The sequence below is a fragment of the Centruroides sculpturatus genome, unplaced genomic scaffold (genome assembly GCF_000671375.1).
Source record: "Centruroides sculpturatus isolate CEXI.00-Female unplaced genomic scaffold, Cexi_2.0 scaffold246, whole genome shotgun sequence".
NCBI classification, from domain to species: Eukaryota; Metazoa; Arthropoda; class Arachnida; order Scorpiones; family Buthidae; genus Centruroides; species Centruroides sculpturatus.
In genome coordinates, this window is record NW_019384771.1 from 147,304 (window position 1) to 164,401 (window position 17,098).

The 17,098-nt window shown below is 27.2% G+C and overlaps 1 protein-coding gene and 1 long non-coding RNA gene across 3 annotated transcripts; one reads left to right on the forward strand and one right to left on the reverse strand.

Annotated features, from left to right (window-relative positions):
• Positions 1-895: 895 nt before the first annotated feature.
• On the reverse strand, positions 896-7,400 carry LOC111629001 (Krueppel-like factor 6). 2 transcript variants are annotated; one of them, XM_023372865.1, is made up of 3 exons: positions 7,318-7,400; positions 6,551-6,673; positions 896-2,179 (listed from the first exon to the last, which is right to left on the reverse strand). In XM_023372865.1, the coding sequence occupies exon 3, from the start codon at positions 2,175-2,177 to the stop codon at positions 1,176-1,178; it is 1,002 nt and encodes a 333-aa protein (XP_023228633.1). In that variant the 5' UTR covers positions 2,178-2,179; positions 6,551-6,673; positions 7,318-7,400; the 3' UTR covers positions 896-1,175. The 2 variants fall into 2 exon arrangements, with proteins under 2 accessions (XP_023228633.1, XP_023228634.1); XM_023372866.1 differs by lacking the exons at positions 6,551-6,673; positions 7,318-7,400 and adding an exon at positions 5,405-5,516.
• A 3,811-nt stretch (positions 7,401-11,211) lies between these two features.
• On the forward strand, positions 11,212-15,879 carry LOC111629002. Its single transcript, XR_002757255.1, has 3 exons — positions 11,212-11,386; positions 14,300-14,521; positions 15,667-15,879. It is a non-coding gene; the product is annotated as an uncharacterized LOC111629002 (long non-coding RNA).
• Positions 15,880-17,098: the final 1,219 nt, after the last annotated feature.

A 17,098-nucleotide genomic window follows, 5' to 3' on the forward strand; every position in this document is an offset into this window, starting at 1 on the left:
TCATCTTTCTCCTATTTATAGGATTAGAAACATTTATGGTAAGACTTCGAATAATGTATTGTAATATCAGTGTTTCTAAATTGGAGAAAAAATTGATCACTTATAGATTAAAAAAAAAAAAAAAAAAGACAATTACTGCTAACAAGACAAGTATTTCACCGGGAAATTAACTTGCTTTTGATATTGTGTGTGCAATTACAGAATACAACTCAAAATCACAAGAATTTACGCTTAATTATACGTTTGAAGAGAAAGGAATTAATGTCAATTTGATAGATTGATAAAGGAAACAGTAATTTTAATTACATCGAGGATTTAAATTTGATTAAGATCAAATTCACAAATCTTTATATTAGATTTGTGTTAAAAATCCTATTCGAGCAAAAATCAAAGATTCTAACGTAGTATTTAATGCAACAAAACTTTATTTTCATCTATTTTCGAACATGTAATAGTTTATTTTTAAGGAGATTTAATTTGCGGAATATTTCATTTATTTACTACTGGTATTTAAAATTGTTAATGTATAACAGTAAGAATAATTAGAATCATTTAATGTGTCTGTCTTAAGATTTTTAAAATGACAATGCATGAAAAATGTTATTTATAAACCTTTAATTTCTCTTCTATATACATTATGTTCAAAACTTTTTGAATACAAATTACAAATTTCACAAACCTAGAAAACAGTTTTCAGTTAGGAAAGTAAAATTAGGACATTAATTTTTCTCGAAAAAAGGAAAATATATATATTAAACATTCGTATACAATAGAATGATATTTAATGAACAATCATTTAAAAAGAAAAAAAAATCCAGAAACTGGAAGTTTAGTTATTTAACAAATGAAGACAAAACGAATAAATTTCATGGAATGTTGAGTATGGAAATGTTTCGACAGCCGCAATTGTTTCACTTCTTTCAAAAACAACAGCCTTACGAAGAAGGCTTCCGGAGTTTCAGTTCGGCTAACGACCTCCTGGAATTTCTTAACTATATCTCGAACGGAAACGAAATTGTAAACAGGCAAAACTTGTCCTTTTTTTAGGCTTAGATTCCCCTAAGCAGAACACAATTTTGAGTATTTTGTTTCGAAAATTTCGAAACTTGACTTTCTAAATATTCTAACTTTCAAATGCCACTTATTTTTGATCCACTAGCAGAACATTCCGATCTCTATTTCGTTGATGAAGATGCTATAGATACAGTTGATCTATAAGAAGTTGTCTGCCCCGAGACCAACGTTATCATTTTCTCTCTTCGGTGAACTTTCAAATGCTTAGCTAGATGATCCGATCTGGAAAAGCGTTTCTCGCAAATATGACAGTTATAAGGCTTTATACCTGAATGGGATCTCTTGTGTCGAGCTAGTTCGTCCGATCGAGAAAATCTCCAGCCACATCCCGGCCATTGGCAAGCAAATGGTTTTTCCCCTGTATGACGTCTCAGATGAGCTTTCAAGTGAGAACTTTTCGAATAAACTTTCGTACACCCTTGGTACGTGCAGTGAAATATCTTTTCTTCTTCCTTATTCGAAGATTGTCTGGAATTGGTCCTCCTTCCACCAACGACCGCGCTAGGAACATTCATAGAAAATGCTGGATTAGCTGGTAGCATGTTTTGTCTTTGTCTCTTGGCTGGTGGAATAGGAGCCATTGACATATTCACATTTTGAGACGCCACATAATTTCTAGGAGCATAGCTGGTCGGTGGAAGAGTTTGCTGCTGATAATCCTCTAACAGTATCGACGACAACGAGTTAAGATCAACTCCTAACACTACCATATCTTGTTCGGAAGTAGTGGTAGGAGGCACAGGCTCGAAATTTCCACAAGGCATTATCCAACAATTTGAAGTAGTTTCTTGATAAATATTATTCTGCCAGTTAGACTGGAGATCGGGCTGCTGCAACCAGTTACAAGGGGTATTTTGATCCGATTCATCTGGAAAGAGATAATCTTCTATAATCTTTAAGTTTCTATCTAGTATTCTATCTCCGGGAGAAGGTGGAAACAAATAGTCGAGGTAAGCATCCACTTCTAAATTATCCAACGACCAACTGTCGCAAGATATTCCTTCAGCACTGATATCACTGCTGTCATCGTCTGACGAGTTAAGTTTTTGAAGAGTCCAACTTTCCCTCTCCATACTAGAACAGAGTGGTAAAAAATCTTCCATTTCTGAAAATTAAAACAAACGTAAAAAATACTGTTCCATATAAATCGAAATAATCTATTAATTACAACATAAACTTTAAGTTACAAGCGTATACAAGTATGCTAAGTCGAACAATCGTTTATATTGAGTAGCACCGATAGGTCCACGATAGCGATTGGCTAACGGGCTAGTTGGGGAGGGATTTGGATTGCCGCGTGGTTTCCATTCAGAATGTTATCTGACAGACAAACAAACTTCATCGATAGAATACAGGCAGAAGTTAACAGGTTCAAGCTTAAACAATGCATACGCATCACGAGGTTAACATTAGACATTAGATTAAAGCAAACATCGTTTTATGCAGATGACAAAGTATTTTACAAATATTAAATATGTAAATAATAATAAAATGAGGAAATTCAATACAATGTGTACTGACAATTATAGTTGGTACTGATAAATAGATGCTTTTATAAGAGAATTGGAATATAGAAAATATTTCATTTGCAAATAATCCTAAGTTTATTTTAATCAAATACTTTGCTAAAAAGTTAAAACTTATGTATAAAAAAAAATAAATAATTTGTTTTATGTAAAATTTTTAAACTTAATATTATCCGATCTAAAATTTGATAAATACCTTAAATAAGTTTATTTATTTAAGCAATTTCGTTAATACAACTAAATATAAATAACAACATCTGGATAAAGCATAGATCGCAGTCAAAACATTTCTCACGCAGGGTAAATCGTGGATGAGATTTGACGTCAAAGAAATCTCAGTTGCCCCCGTGTATCAGTGCCCTATATTGTTCCTCGAAAGATACGAATGAAGCAAAAATCACTTTTATAGATATCATTATCTATCATATCGCTTGCATTCTTTTCTGGCGCCATTCAGATTAGTCACGTGACAATTTTATACTTGGCCTTCATATTATTATTATTATTATTATTATTACTGAGGAAGATCAATACAGTATTAAAAAAGTTTCGTAGGATATGTAGGCTTTGTGAATATCTCTAATTTAATTTCATAAAAGTATGAAACAAAACTAACCTTAAATAAAATGATTAAAACATAAATTTAGTTTTATTACATTTAATTCTACAAGAAAATATTTTGCTTATAGCTTATCAATTGATCTAAAAGACTATTCTTCTATTTTATATAATTTATTGATCTGATTTAAGCTACTTAATCTTTTACAAACCTTAAAAAACTAAATAGCTGAATAAATCATTTAAAAAATTAAAAATGTATTCTTAAATTTTAAGAACAAAATGTTAAGTATTAGATTTTACTGATTTCGATTGATAGAAAAACAATACAGCTCTTATCGGGAGTGCAGAGTTCAAGATATTGTTGGGAGATAGAAAACATGCTGATAGAAAATTATCTCTGCTATAATAAGATTTTAAATTAAGATAAAAAATATGTAATTCTATTAGAAAATGGTAAGAATCGAAATTGCATAACCTGTCTGTACATATCTACGAGTGCTCCTAAACTAAAAAAAAATACCTTTATATAGATCAAGAGAAATCAAACTCTATATTTAGATTTTTCACTTAAGTTCAAATATCCTTACCCTAATATTTAATCGAATGATACGCATAAGTAAATCTGAAACAATGTTTAAATCGATACAATTTAAATATTTAAATCTAGATATTAAAACTAGTAAACATGTTTTGCAATAGGATTGTATAAAAAAATAATTTTAAAACTTGATATATTATTATATAAAAACTTAAGTTGTATCAGTAATAATTCAGAGAAAAATTAATTCTTCTAACCAGAAGATTTTAATAATCAATATATATATATATATATATATTCACGTTTTCAAAAGCCGGTGTTCTAGTTAAAGAAGCATATACGTGACCATTCACTCATATTTCATGTCTAAGATTTACGTGTAGAATGTAATCAGTATATCTGCTATTAAGAATTGTTCAAGTATGTTTAAGTACACTCGGCCTTATCTAACTCATCTATATTGAGATATTAGAGAGCAAACTCGATCGAAAGCAATTTTAGGATCTCGATTGTATAATTAAAAAACAAAAAACTCAAGAATTGATTCCCTACAAATAATTATTGTTTAAAATTTAAATAAAATAAATTAATACCCTTGAAAATAATTACATTGCATAAATAAATTAGTTAAAAGATATAAACAGCATAAAAAGAAAAGATATATTGAAGAATTAACGGATTTTTTTTCATTGAAAACTACTGCAAAATAAGTGCCGACTAGTTTATTAAAATATAAATAAATCTTATCACATTTTAGATAATTAGTATACAATGAAAAATTGAAAATTATTCAATGAAACCAATAGATAAGCAGTTATATCTTATCGAAAACTTAGTTTTATTTATTGCTGAGCGATCATTTACATATAGGAAAAAATATATATATTCAAAATTGTTACCTGAAGATCTGTTGTAATTGTTATTCATATACGAAAAAATTAAAAAAAATTTCTTGAAATTTTCTTAGAAATTTAAATGAATGAAAGATCGAACGGAAACTGCCCTCAGCTACAGTAATTGGCGAAAGGAAACGGAAGCAGTTTATATTCCGCTAAGAACGACATCCCGGGTATGACGTTGCTCGAAACCATGCAAATTTAACAAAATGTCCCTAAATCTTGACCAAATATGGTATAGGACCTGTAACAGTGACTTCCACAATATTTTTTTTCGAATTTAAAAATTTTTTGATATAAAGACCAAATATTTAAATCGAGAATTGCTACGTCGATATCGAAAATATTATTGAATTGCGAAACGAAAAGATTTACAACGAAGAATTAAATTTAAGCGAATTTTGATAGAATTAACTGATTTAATTTTAATTTATTATACGAGAACTTCCTCTATCTTTTCAGAAGAAAAAGTAAAACCTATTCGCATCAGAATATCAAATAATTCGGAGAGAGATTAGAACGTTAAACTATATTAAAAAAAGTTTTTATATTTTAAAACTTCTCATAATAGAGAAGTACTTGTTACTTCGATTAAGAAATAATTTTTTCCCCTTTTTTTTAATGGATAAACAGGTTATAAAACTCGAAAGATATTAATAACCTATTACGCTAGATCACTATAAATAATACGAAAGTCAAACGTTAGAAATAGGTTTCATATATACAAATATATAAAAAGAAACTTCCAATCACTGAACATTTATAGAGATTAAAATAAAAAAAAAAAAAGATAACTTAGATCAGCAAACCTCCATAGATTTATTTCCATCTCTACAGAATGATAATTCTCGCCCTTGATCTGTTGATACTCGTCAGCTGATTGGAACACACATACCTCCTGTTGGGGTCCGTCGATTATCTTCTCCCATTCAACACGATAAAGTAACTAATTATTGATTAATTACAAAATGATTTTTATTGTAATTCTGATTAAAAATTAAGTAAACAGGTCAAGGAGAAAGCAATTATTTTATTCTATATGAATAATTATTTTAAATAATAAATCTACAAAAAAAAAAAGTTTTTAAATGGTCTATAGATTTTAGAATTTATGTTATAGGAAATAATAAAACAAGTGTTGATTGATATTGATGTTACTAGAGAAAGCATTCTCTTTTATCAGTTCATTTGAGTAGAAGACAGTTTATGCCTTACATCTGACAGTTGAAATAGCATTTCTATCAGATTCCCTACATTTTATTCGGCAAATTGAAGAATTTTGAACGGAAAAAAAAAGAAAGAAATAATAGAATGGAAGTAGATAAATCTGTTATTTTTGTAACAATTTTGCACCTCGAATTGGCTTAAACTAATAAAACTGAAAGAAAATAACATAAACAACAGAATCAATACTTGAAGCTTTTGGATTTTTTGATTGAAAAATATTGAGGAGGGAACAGAACAGTAATCTTAATTTAAGTTTTTATATAAACAGATCTAAATTCAAATACATACACGGAGTTTAAAATGTATTATTAATCATTTACAATATTTTACGATCGAATACCTTCGAAGTATAAACACTAAATGTCCTCATTCGCGACCAACAATCAAGAGTTAAAAGTTTAACCAATAAGCGTTCGCGTACTAAAAGCCAATGATAATTGGTTAATTTATAATTCTCATTCTTGATTATTAGTTGTGAATACGGTCGTAAGGTTTATCGGAAACAAAACTTAAAATCGTAGAAGATAACGTACGATAATTATTTAAAATTAAAACCTGGATGTAGAATTTTAATCATATTATGACCGATTTATCCTCATTTATAATTATTTTGAAATTTTATTATGATTAAAATATTAGCATTGTATTGTGTAAAATCACTTAAACGACACTTACGAGGTCAGATTTTAACTTAAATGGTAGATTAAAAAGAATTTATTTATTATTACCTTGCAATTGAATACTCAAATCTTTTTACAAACGTGTTGAAACGATCAATGTCTAACGAAACATCTCTTTTTAACGACGCTTCGCCACTCATTTACATTTTATAATACTCCATTCCGAATTCTCTAAAATGAAATAAGATATTTTACAAACAATTATTATTTATTTTTAATTTAGGAAAAAAATTTTAAAAATTAGCCAAACTTTAAATTCTAAAATATTTTAAAATAATAAATATTAAATTTATTTATTTTAAAAGTGAAGTACTTTAGTAGCCTACTTAGACCTTAATTAATTTCTGTTTCAAATATTTATTTTGCAAGAAATTAAGCAATTAAAGCATAATTTTATTTTTAATTGTTAAATTTAATAATGTGTGAAATATTCTGTATTTGTTCTCTCTTTCTATTTTTATTATTATTATTTTTTTCTTTCTTTTTGGAATTATATTACGGCGCCAACATTAGTTTTGACGTAAATTATTATCTGAAAATATCAATTATCTTATAACATTTGTATTTAACAAATGTTTCTCGTCAGATTACATAAGTAAAAATATCTTTGGCCTCTGATCTACGATTTTAATTACAGTTTCTAATAGTAATTGTTATCAAGGACATGTATATCTGATTTTAAAACAATGGATTAAACCAGTTTTAGTTTTTTAATGATATCCATTATCTTCGAAGAATATATTCAAATGTCCTTTGATGCTATCAACGTTAAGAATGGGCCAATTCTCGTATTCTCGTAGAAATATTAGACTTACCTTCAAAGACCTTGAATTGGTAAGCTTCTGTTGATACTCCATTGATACAAGTTTTAATCATTCATCTGTTTAAAACTAGAACTCTGATATCATGAAAATAAAAAAAAGAAGAGAAATTTTTTAATATTATATTCACATCTTCTAAAATTATTATTATTGTTGTTATTCTTTTATTTATGTATATATATATAAACTTTCATAAAATACGTTGTATGCATTGGCGTCGAAGCATAAAGGACAGAGGGAACATGTCCCCAATGTTTCTATACCAGCAAATTGTCACTCTCCCTGTATATTTTTTACACCAAATTACAAAAGTTAGAAGTAGAAACTAGTATTGTACATAACAGATGCAGTCTAATTTTTCTATATCCACTACAACAATGAGAAATTTTTCTTACTCATTGTCATTGGCCCGACCCTCCAATATATATATACAAATCAACACTGATGATTGTGCGTGTGTATTAGAGAATTTGTCTACTTAAAATGTTTACTAATTGTTAAACAAGTTAATGCTAAACAGGTAATTGGTAAATTAATTGTTAATCTTTAACTAATGGATGCCGAATGTACAGTACTATACAGTACATATAAATAATGACAATTGCACTATCATAAGCATTACAGATCTAAGATTTTAAGTGCATATTCTATAATTATTTACCATATAGATCATTCTAAACATGAATTAAAAAAAAAAAAATTTGTCCTTCCAAAATATTATAATTCTAATTAAAACTGATTAAGTTGATTATATTTTTGTATTACTTGTTGACATTCCGTAGGGATGCAGGTGATACCTTTTATCAATTATATATTGGAGGAGTAATCCGATTCCTCAATGATACATGATCCTAGAAGGCTGAAATATTTTAAGAAAATTTCTTTTAATAAAAATATTATTTTTATTAATCAACGCAACATTTTTATTATTAGTTAAATTTCTATGATTATTAAGATAAATGGTTTACAATCATTAACGTAAGCTAAAAAATATAACCCGTTTAATATAAGTAATATTAATAGCTGTAGCTTGTTCAATTCATTATAAAAATAAATCATTTTAGAGTTATTTACGAGATAAATTATATCTCATGTAATAATAAAAGCCTAGAAAAGATCCTATTAAATAACATTTTTATCAGCCACGTGTAACAACTAATACTGACTTCTCGAGAAAACAAAACAAAACTTATCTGTGACAATTTTATCACGAATTAATACAGTTGAAGATATTCTGTTGCCTATCACTCTTGATTTACAACAATTTAACTGTAAAATCGTCTTCGTTCCTTAAAATATTCTTCGAATTTTAATACTTAGTTTCCAAAAGCAATAATTGAACATAAATTGCATGATAAATTTTTATTTAGTTAAATTCCATTTTCATACTTAACGAAGAGAAGCTCGTATAAAAAAAAAGGGGGAGAGAATTAAAGAAGATAAATACATTAATGCAAAAGTGGAAAGAAGCTTGAAAGATAATATTTCGAAAATTACAAATGATAAGTAAATGATAAGATCAATTCATTTTTATCAACATTGTTAGAATTTCACGTACTTGAGAAATAAGATTTATTTGATTTTCTTGCAATTCTTACTTTTTGAACAATGTATTTTCCCTTTTTTAATCTTTTATCTAGGGTCAATTTTTTTTCAAATTTATATTAGATTATTTTATACAATTGGATAAAAGAAATGATAAAAGAAAAGCAAACCTTTCCCTGTTATATCTGCTTCATAGCAGGAGAAAAAAAAAAAAAAAAACATTTTAAGGGTAATATTTAAAATTGCTATCGACGTGGAGCAAATAGTTTTTAATATGAATTTTTGAAAAGATTTTGCATATTTTGTGTTCAGATACAAACTTTAAATCCGAACGGTCATTCACTAGATTTTTGTACCTTTATACTAAGATCAATAATGTCGATACGCATCGACAGTAGGGATTCATTTAAATAATTTTTATCTGTAGATAATCGATACCATTAATACATAAATGAGCGAATCGGTAAGCTTTAATTATGCAAAATAAAAGAATGAAAACTTAGTACAAATACGAGTTATCGAACTATTAGTCTACTGTACAGTACTGTTATACTGTATTTCGGAGTTATGAGTCTATAGTTTAGTAAAAATGAACAATCGATTACGTAGTAAAGAATAAATAAATCATTAATTTTTTTCCATAAAACTTTTTTTTAATTTAATCACTTATTATAAAAATATTCAAATCGTTATAATATTAACAATTAAATTAAAAATAAATAAATTTAAAAAATTTTGAAGGATAAAATTGATTTTCATTTAATTTATTTCTCTAATAAGAAGTGATTTATATTAATATATAAGATTATAAATTAATTTTCCAAATCTTGTATAGGTTCTCTTTAAAATAAGAAATATTTTGTTACAAAATTTATAACTTTATGCAAACTGAAGTGAAATAAAGAAAGTAAAATCAATAATTTATCATTTTGACTTTATATTAATACAATCAATCATATTTACATTGATTTTTTTTTTCTTTTATAGATTAAAAATACACACTGAAATGTAGAATTTAGGATTTTTATTTTATTCCAGGAATAAATTAAAAAGTTTTCTCGAAATTTTAAAATGTATACATATATACAGTTGTGGTTAAGACCTTCCACGACCCATGGACATAGGAGATTGGAGGTTCCTCTACATAATTTTACATCATAAACTAATAATGTTTAGTTGTGGCGATAGAATTATTTATAAATTATACAATTACAACGTTAAAATGGCTTTATTTTTTCAATTTAGGACCCTCAAGACCGGGATTCGAAGGTGCCCCGTGTGCCTACGAACAATCCGGCACTGCATATATAGGCCTACACATAATTTTATTCAGTTTATACATATTTTTCAGTTATATACGTATAGTTCTTAATTCGATTTTATCAAATAATAGAAAATTTCTTTGATATCGAATTAAATAATTGTTATGTAAGAAAGCTTAAAATTAAAAATAATCTTCAACCAATCATAATCGTTGTTATATTGATAATTTGAAACGATGCACGTGACAATAGAAATAAGAATAAATACAATATTTTAAACAGACTTATAAACATTATTAGAAAGAAAATGCTTAAACATCAGAAATAAAAAAAATTAGATTAGATTATCATTCAATTTCGATTTTATTTCCTATTATTGATTAAAAATAATATCAAATAGGATATATTTGTTTATCAATTTAGATTTTTTATGTTGTAATTTGCATTAATTAATTAATTTTTTATGGATAATTATAGTCTATTATTTATGTATTTACAATAAAATATTTAAAATATATATATAATAATTGTCGCTGTTAATCAGAGATGGCAGCACTATATAATTTGGTTGTATACAAATGGGTTGTTGGTCGTATCTGTGTGAGGTAGATAAGGTAAAAATATAGTTGTTGATGTGTCCAAACAAAATATTTACTGTAGCTTATTTTTACAATAACTTTAAATAATCCTATGTTATTAATGTTGTCAACTTTAAAGCTAAGTTACTTAATTTTATAATATTATGTAAACACAAAACGCAGAGAAATGAATATATAAGATCTCTTGTAAGAAAATTCAAGAAAAATCGTATTAATAGTTGAAAATAAATAATTTCTCAAAAAATTAACAACGTAATCAAGGATCGATTAATAAATTATACAAAATATTGGAAAATCAAGGAAATTTACTCTACAATTTATTGCATCCTCGTTGTTTTTTCATATGTAGATTTGTAATAATAATGATGCAAAATATTATGAAATATTTATGTAATAATCTACATATTTATTATAGAAATATTTACTATAAAGAATGAAATTTAATAGGTATAATTTAAAAAACAAAATTTTTATTGGTTTAGATGTGATGTTAACAAGATTTATCCTTTTAACAACGCTGCGAATACCAAAAATTAAATGAAAGCAACAGGAGAAACAGAACGAAGGTGAAGGAGAACAGATGATTTGTTCAGATATTTAACAGTTGTGCCTGGAAATTTGATGCCAGGTTTTTAAACTCGTATCATTATAACAAAGGTTAGGTCTATTTTTTTTTTATTATTATACCTTTATATAAATCCAGGACTAAGTTTTAATACTATTATTTTTAAAAAATGTAGTTTCATTTTCCAACGAGAAAGATTAAACTAAATATGAAGATTATTTAGTTCATTGGAAGTATTTTCTTCACAAATTAATTCAAAAATTATTAAGTTAGCAATGACAGATTATATTTAAAAATTTAAAAAAAGTTTTCATAAAATATTTTCTTGAACTTGAATACAGTTAAAGTTAAATCTTTATTATTTGCTTACCTGAATACAAAGTTATCCACATTTCATGTAATATTTTATGGACGTTACTTTTGCTGAAAATAATTACAGAAACTTTTCATGAAAGTAGAATTATACTGATGAAATAGTCCATTAATGAAAGATGAAAGTAGAATTATTATTATTATTATTATTATTATTGTGAATGTAATCAATAAAATTATTCGCAAACAAATTTGGAATTTGGAATTATGTTTTCAAATAAAATGATAATATCTTGCAATATACTCGCATTTGTGGAAAAATGCTAAAATTTAAACATCATAATAAACCTTGACATTAAAAATAAAAACATTTTAATATAAATTAAAGTTTTTTTTATGACTAACAATAAATTAATATCATAAATCTTTTATTACACATTTAAGTTTGAAATACTTAGTTTTTTTCAATCATTAAATAATGTACAAAAAAAAGTGAATAATTCATATACAGTGAAAACTGCTTAGGCGACCACTTGCATTCGACGGGCACCTGTCAAAACGGGCAAAAATTTCTGGCACCGAATAGTTTATCCATAGAGTCTTCGTATAAATTACCTGTATTAAACGACCACCTGTGTAACGCGACCGCGGGCATCGATTTTTGGTCCGAAACAACATACAACACCTGTAATAAGCGACCACTTTCGCAAATGTATCTGGTCTAAACTATTGTTCGAACCCATCTCAACAACGTTTCCCCCTCCTAATATAATGAATTAGTGTAAACTCTCGTTCGAACCCATCCCGGGCACTTCTCCCACCCTTGAAATTAGGTGCAGGTGTTAATAAATTAGTCTAGCAACAAAGGAAATTCATTTCAGTTTGTTGGAAAATGTCCGAAATGCAAAGTGCTGTCGTTAGAAGATCGTATTAAAGTTATCACAACAGCAATTAGCGGCGAAGTTTAACTGTGGGAAAACAAAATTTATTTTACCCTAGACCTACAGTATTTTCCTTGGGGGTGTAAAATATTGTACACGATACAATTAATCGGCTGATCTCATCGTTTGATAAAATCTATTTTTATTTATTTATTTTGAAGCTCATATACAGTACAAGTGCGATAAATAGTTTCTGTATCAACCTACCTTATTTCCACGATATTTTTAGAAAAATAATATCCAAGTAATTTTCGCAGGCAAAATATTCAAAAAACAATAAACGCATTAATGCAAAAATCAGTTTTACTTCCTTTTTCGATTCCGCGATTGTAATGAAATCGTATAATGAGAAAAAATAATAAAATCGTTTTATTATTAATTAATAATTTTTCTTATTGTACTTAATTAATTAAGAAAATATTAAATATTTAAAAAATACAGTATTTTTAAAGTTAAAATAAGATTAAACTAACGAAAACCAAAAGCAAAGTGATGGAGAGATAGGACGCGCTTGTATATTGATGACGTAATACACGTAACTGAGGAGCGAACGAAAAGAACCGAGTCGAATTAATTAAGTCGGAAAAAAGAAAGTGTGCATTATAATCGAGAAAATGCGAGTATTGTATTAATCTTTAAAATATTGGTATTAAATCTGTCTTATAATATCATGACGACTCCTGTAAATCGGGTTATCCGATAAGAATAAAATACAATACCAATATAGCCCTATCGTTGAAAAAATTCGCTTATTTTTGCTCACCTCGAGTTTTGCTTAGTAGAAATGGCTAAAAAGTGCGCAAAATACGTACGGAAATACGGTATTACGACTCTACCTGTATTGGACGACCACCTGTCTAAAAGACCACTTTTTGAAGGAACCGTGGGTGGTCGCCATAGACAGGTTTTACTGTATTTAACATATTTTTCCCTTATATTCTATGTTCAATTTATTAATATAATTACATTTCTGTTCATTTGCATTTGATTTAGTTCAATGTTTAAACAATTTAAATAAATAAAAATATCAAATAGATAAAGAAAAAGTAAACTGACATAATTTAATAATTTATTTTAATTACTGTTATTATCATTTACATATAAATATATATTTAACTATGATAATATGAAATAAACTTTATTTTTCTATGTGTATTTATGTTTCCAATTCGGAAAAAGTCTGAATTTCATATTTTCAGACTCTTGAACTTTGTAAATCAGTAAAAATTCCAACTAAAGTATTGGATGCAAAGTTCAAAAGTCTACAAATGAATGTTTATAGCTATTACCAACGTTCTAATCAAAATATCTGTATTATGTATTCATACAATAGCATTTTGTAATTAAATGACTGAAACAAGTGGCAAATTCAATTTGATAGCTGAACTAGGAAGATGGAATGATAACTTTTACTTTATAATTTTCTTACATACTGTATATTAATTCTATTGTATTATCCTTTTTAAAAATTATAGTCTAATATTTCTAGCATTTCTATATCATATAGAATTATATAAATGTCATTTAAAAACTTAAATTCATTGCATTAGATTATTTGAGTTACTAATGTTATTGATCTAAATTTATCTAAAAGATTTCATTGGAATAATATTTTTGTTATTTAAGTTAAATGTAATCAAATTTAAGAATACTGCAAATAACTTTATCTCGGTATTCGTTAATCTTAGGCTTATAAATACATATTTACATATATTTCTAAAATATGAACTATACAGTATACTGTATATACAGGTACAGTACATATAATGTTTAAAGTTCTCTATAAACCTTTTCAAATTCGAATTTGGCGGTCTCAAGCGCGCAACTGACCACGACACCACGTTATCCGAGCGACTTTTACTAACCTGTCAAAATGTGAACGCACTCCTCTCATTCGTCCGAGTGTCATGGCCGACGACAAGCGTTGATACGTTACGAGTTTTTTTTCCTTGCAACAAGTTTTTTGTATAGATGGTAAGTTTTTCACTATTTTATCTATTTGTGTAGCATTTATTCCTACCCTCAAGAATTTGTTGTTGCACTTAAATAACTTTTTCCATAAAAAATATCATCTTTGTATTTATTTTATAATTTTGTTTTTTTTTATAACGTTATATGGACAAAACGACATACATAGGCAACGGACATAATGACATACCTATGTCATTCAGTCCATAAGAGCTCAGTCAATGAACTTACCTTAACCTCTTAACGTTTTATAAATTATAAAAAAATAACAGCAATAATACAATAATAACGGCAATAATACAGCTGAAATAACTGCACCTACCGAACAACAAGCCGATAATTCATCTCAGGTTCCATCAGCAAACACTGAGCAAGAACTTTTTTAACTCATTCAATTCAATATCATTCATCTGCTGCTACTAAAGAATATCCATCGTCCTCTACTCTTGCTGTGTCTATTGAGGAGATTTCTCCAGTTCTAAAAGGACGTTTTATAAATGGTCAAAGAAAACGTAAGCCAAAGACTCGACAAACCTCTTTAATTTTAACTTCTACTCCTAATATGAAGGCAANTTCATTATTGTTTAAAAGAAATTTTAGTATAAAACTTTATTTCCTTTCTTACATATTATTTACAAACTTATTATCTTTCACATAACAAAAAACTTGCAACGAATCACGTGACTCGACAAACCTCTAGTTTTAACTTCTACTATTAATATGAAGGCAATTAAATCAAAAAATGAGTCCAAAGCTCCGCCAGAGAAAAGGAGACGAAACATTACTAAAAAGTTACTTGAAGAAGAAAATTTTCCTAATAACTGTCATGATGATGAAGAAGACTGTCTATGCATATACCTTGTATTGCGATGATCTTTTTTCACGATCTAAGCCTGGAGAAGACTGGTTATGGTGCTATTGTTTGCTTTGGGCTCACGCTTCTTGCGCTGACGTTTCTAAAAGAACCAAGCGTTTCATTTGTGAACTTTGTCAATAATTTTATAGTTTTTACGTGTATGTCATTTTGTCCCTACGTAATCTGCCATTTTGTCCACAGCATATGGACAAAATGAATTTTGGCTGATCGCAATTAAACTAACAATATTTTTTTCTATTATTTTTATATTATAAATGTTTATTATATTTCATAGGTAAAGAACCAAAGATGATTGGTATAGAATATGACAGTGCTGTGCTTTACCAATACAGAGTTATGAACCTAAAATAAAACCATATGTCATTTTGTACGTATTTCCCCTACTTATGTTTTTACCAACATATCCAATCTGAAGCTTTATTTTAAATGTTAAAAGTTGTTTTTCTGAAAACATGGAAATTAAACTTGTTTTAATACAAGTATAGTGCTTCAATTGTTTTTATAAAAAGTAAACGCAGAGGACATTTGAGCAATTCTNCCCCTACTTATGTTTTTACCAACATATCCAATCTGAAGCTTTATTTTAAATGTTGAAAGTTGTTTTTCTGAAAACATGGAAATTAAACTTGTTTTAATACAAGTATAGTGCTTCAATTGTTTTTATAAAAAGTAAACGCAGAGGACATTTGAGCAATTCTTGTAAATTTTTCGGTTTAATTTTGTAAAAAATGAAATGCTATTTATATCGATAAACTTTTTCTTTCCAACTGTTTTTTTTAATACTGTAAAGCCTTAAAATGGAGAAGGCTTTGTTCATATTTATTACAGTAGGAACTACTTGGGTAACATTTACTCAATCCGTTGACAGAAGCATAAAAAATGCACAATTACTTTAAAAAGTTTACAATTTTAGTGTTAGTACTTTTGTGGGAAATTTGAAAAATACCTTTTATTATTATTTTTTAAGATTAGGTCTCGAAAATGAAGCGAAGTTTGAAAAATGTATATAAAGATTTTTAAGCTTACTTTTGATCCTAAAACCTATCCTTAAAATATTGGCATGTTGTTTCGTTATATTATATACATGTGGTTTCAACATAATGGTTATTAAAATATTAATATATAATGGTTATTAGCTTATTATTATTAAAATAAACTGTAAAAATTACTAACTTTCTAATAAACGTAATACTTAAAATATTATAATTTACAGCAAAAATTATTAAAATATTTATTTATTTTCAGGTGATATATTATGTGAAATGTCACAAAATATATCACAATATGTTCTTATAATGTTAGGTTTATTGACTACAGAGTTGTTTTTGCCATTATCAAAAGGACATGTTTGCTATGCATTAAGCAGTGTAATTGATTACAAATATCAAAGTACCAGAATATCAAGTAATGCATTTGGCATTATACCACGATATATCGACGAAAAAATAATACTCGGCTAGATAGATAGAGTACGACGATTTAATGTCAAAAGTAAAAGTGAGAAAAAAAAACATTCAAATGCACTCCTGAATTGCTAATATATATCAAGGTTAAATAAGAAATGAAGAAACTAAATAATAATATTTATTATATATAATGTTATTGTAAAAAGAGCCACACTTTAGTGAGATTTATGTATTTTTATCTCTTAAATCGTATAAGGCTAATTTGGTGATAAACTCGATTACGATGTTTCCTTTATCCCT

Excerpts from the sequence above, each read along its gene's own strand:
- LOC111629001 (XM_023372865.1), bottom strand. The coding sequence starts at position 2,177 with ATGGAAGATTTTTTACCACTCTGTTCTAGTATGGAGAGGGAAAGTTGG.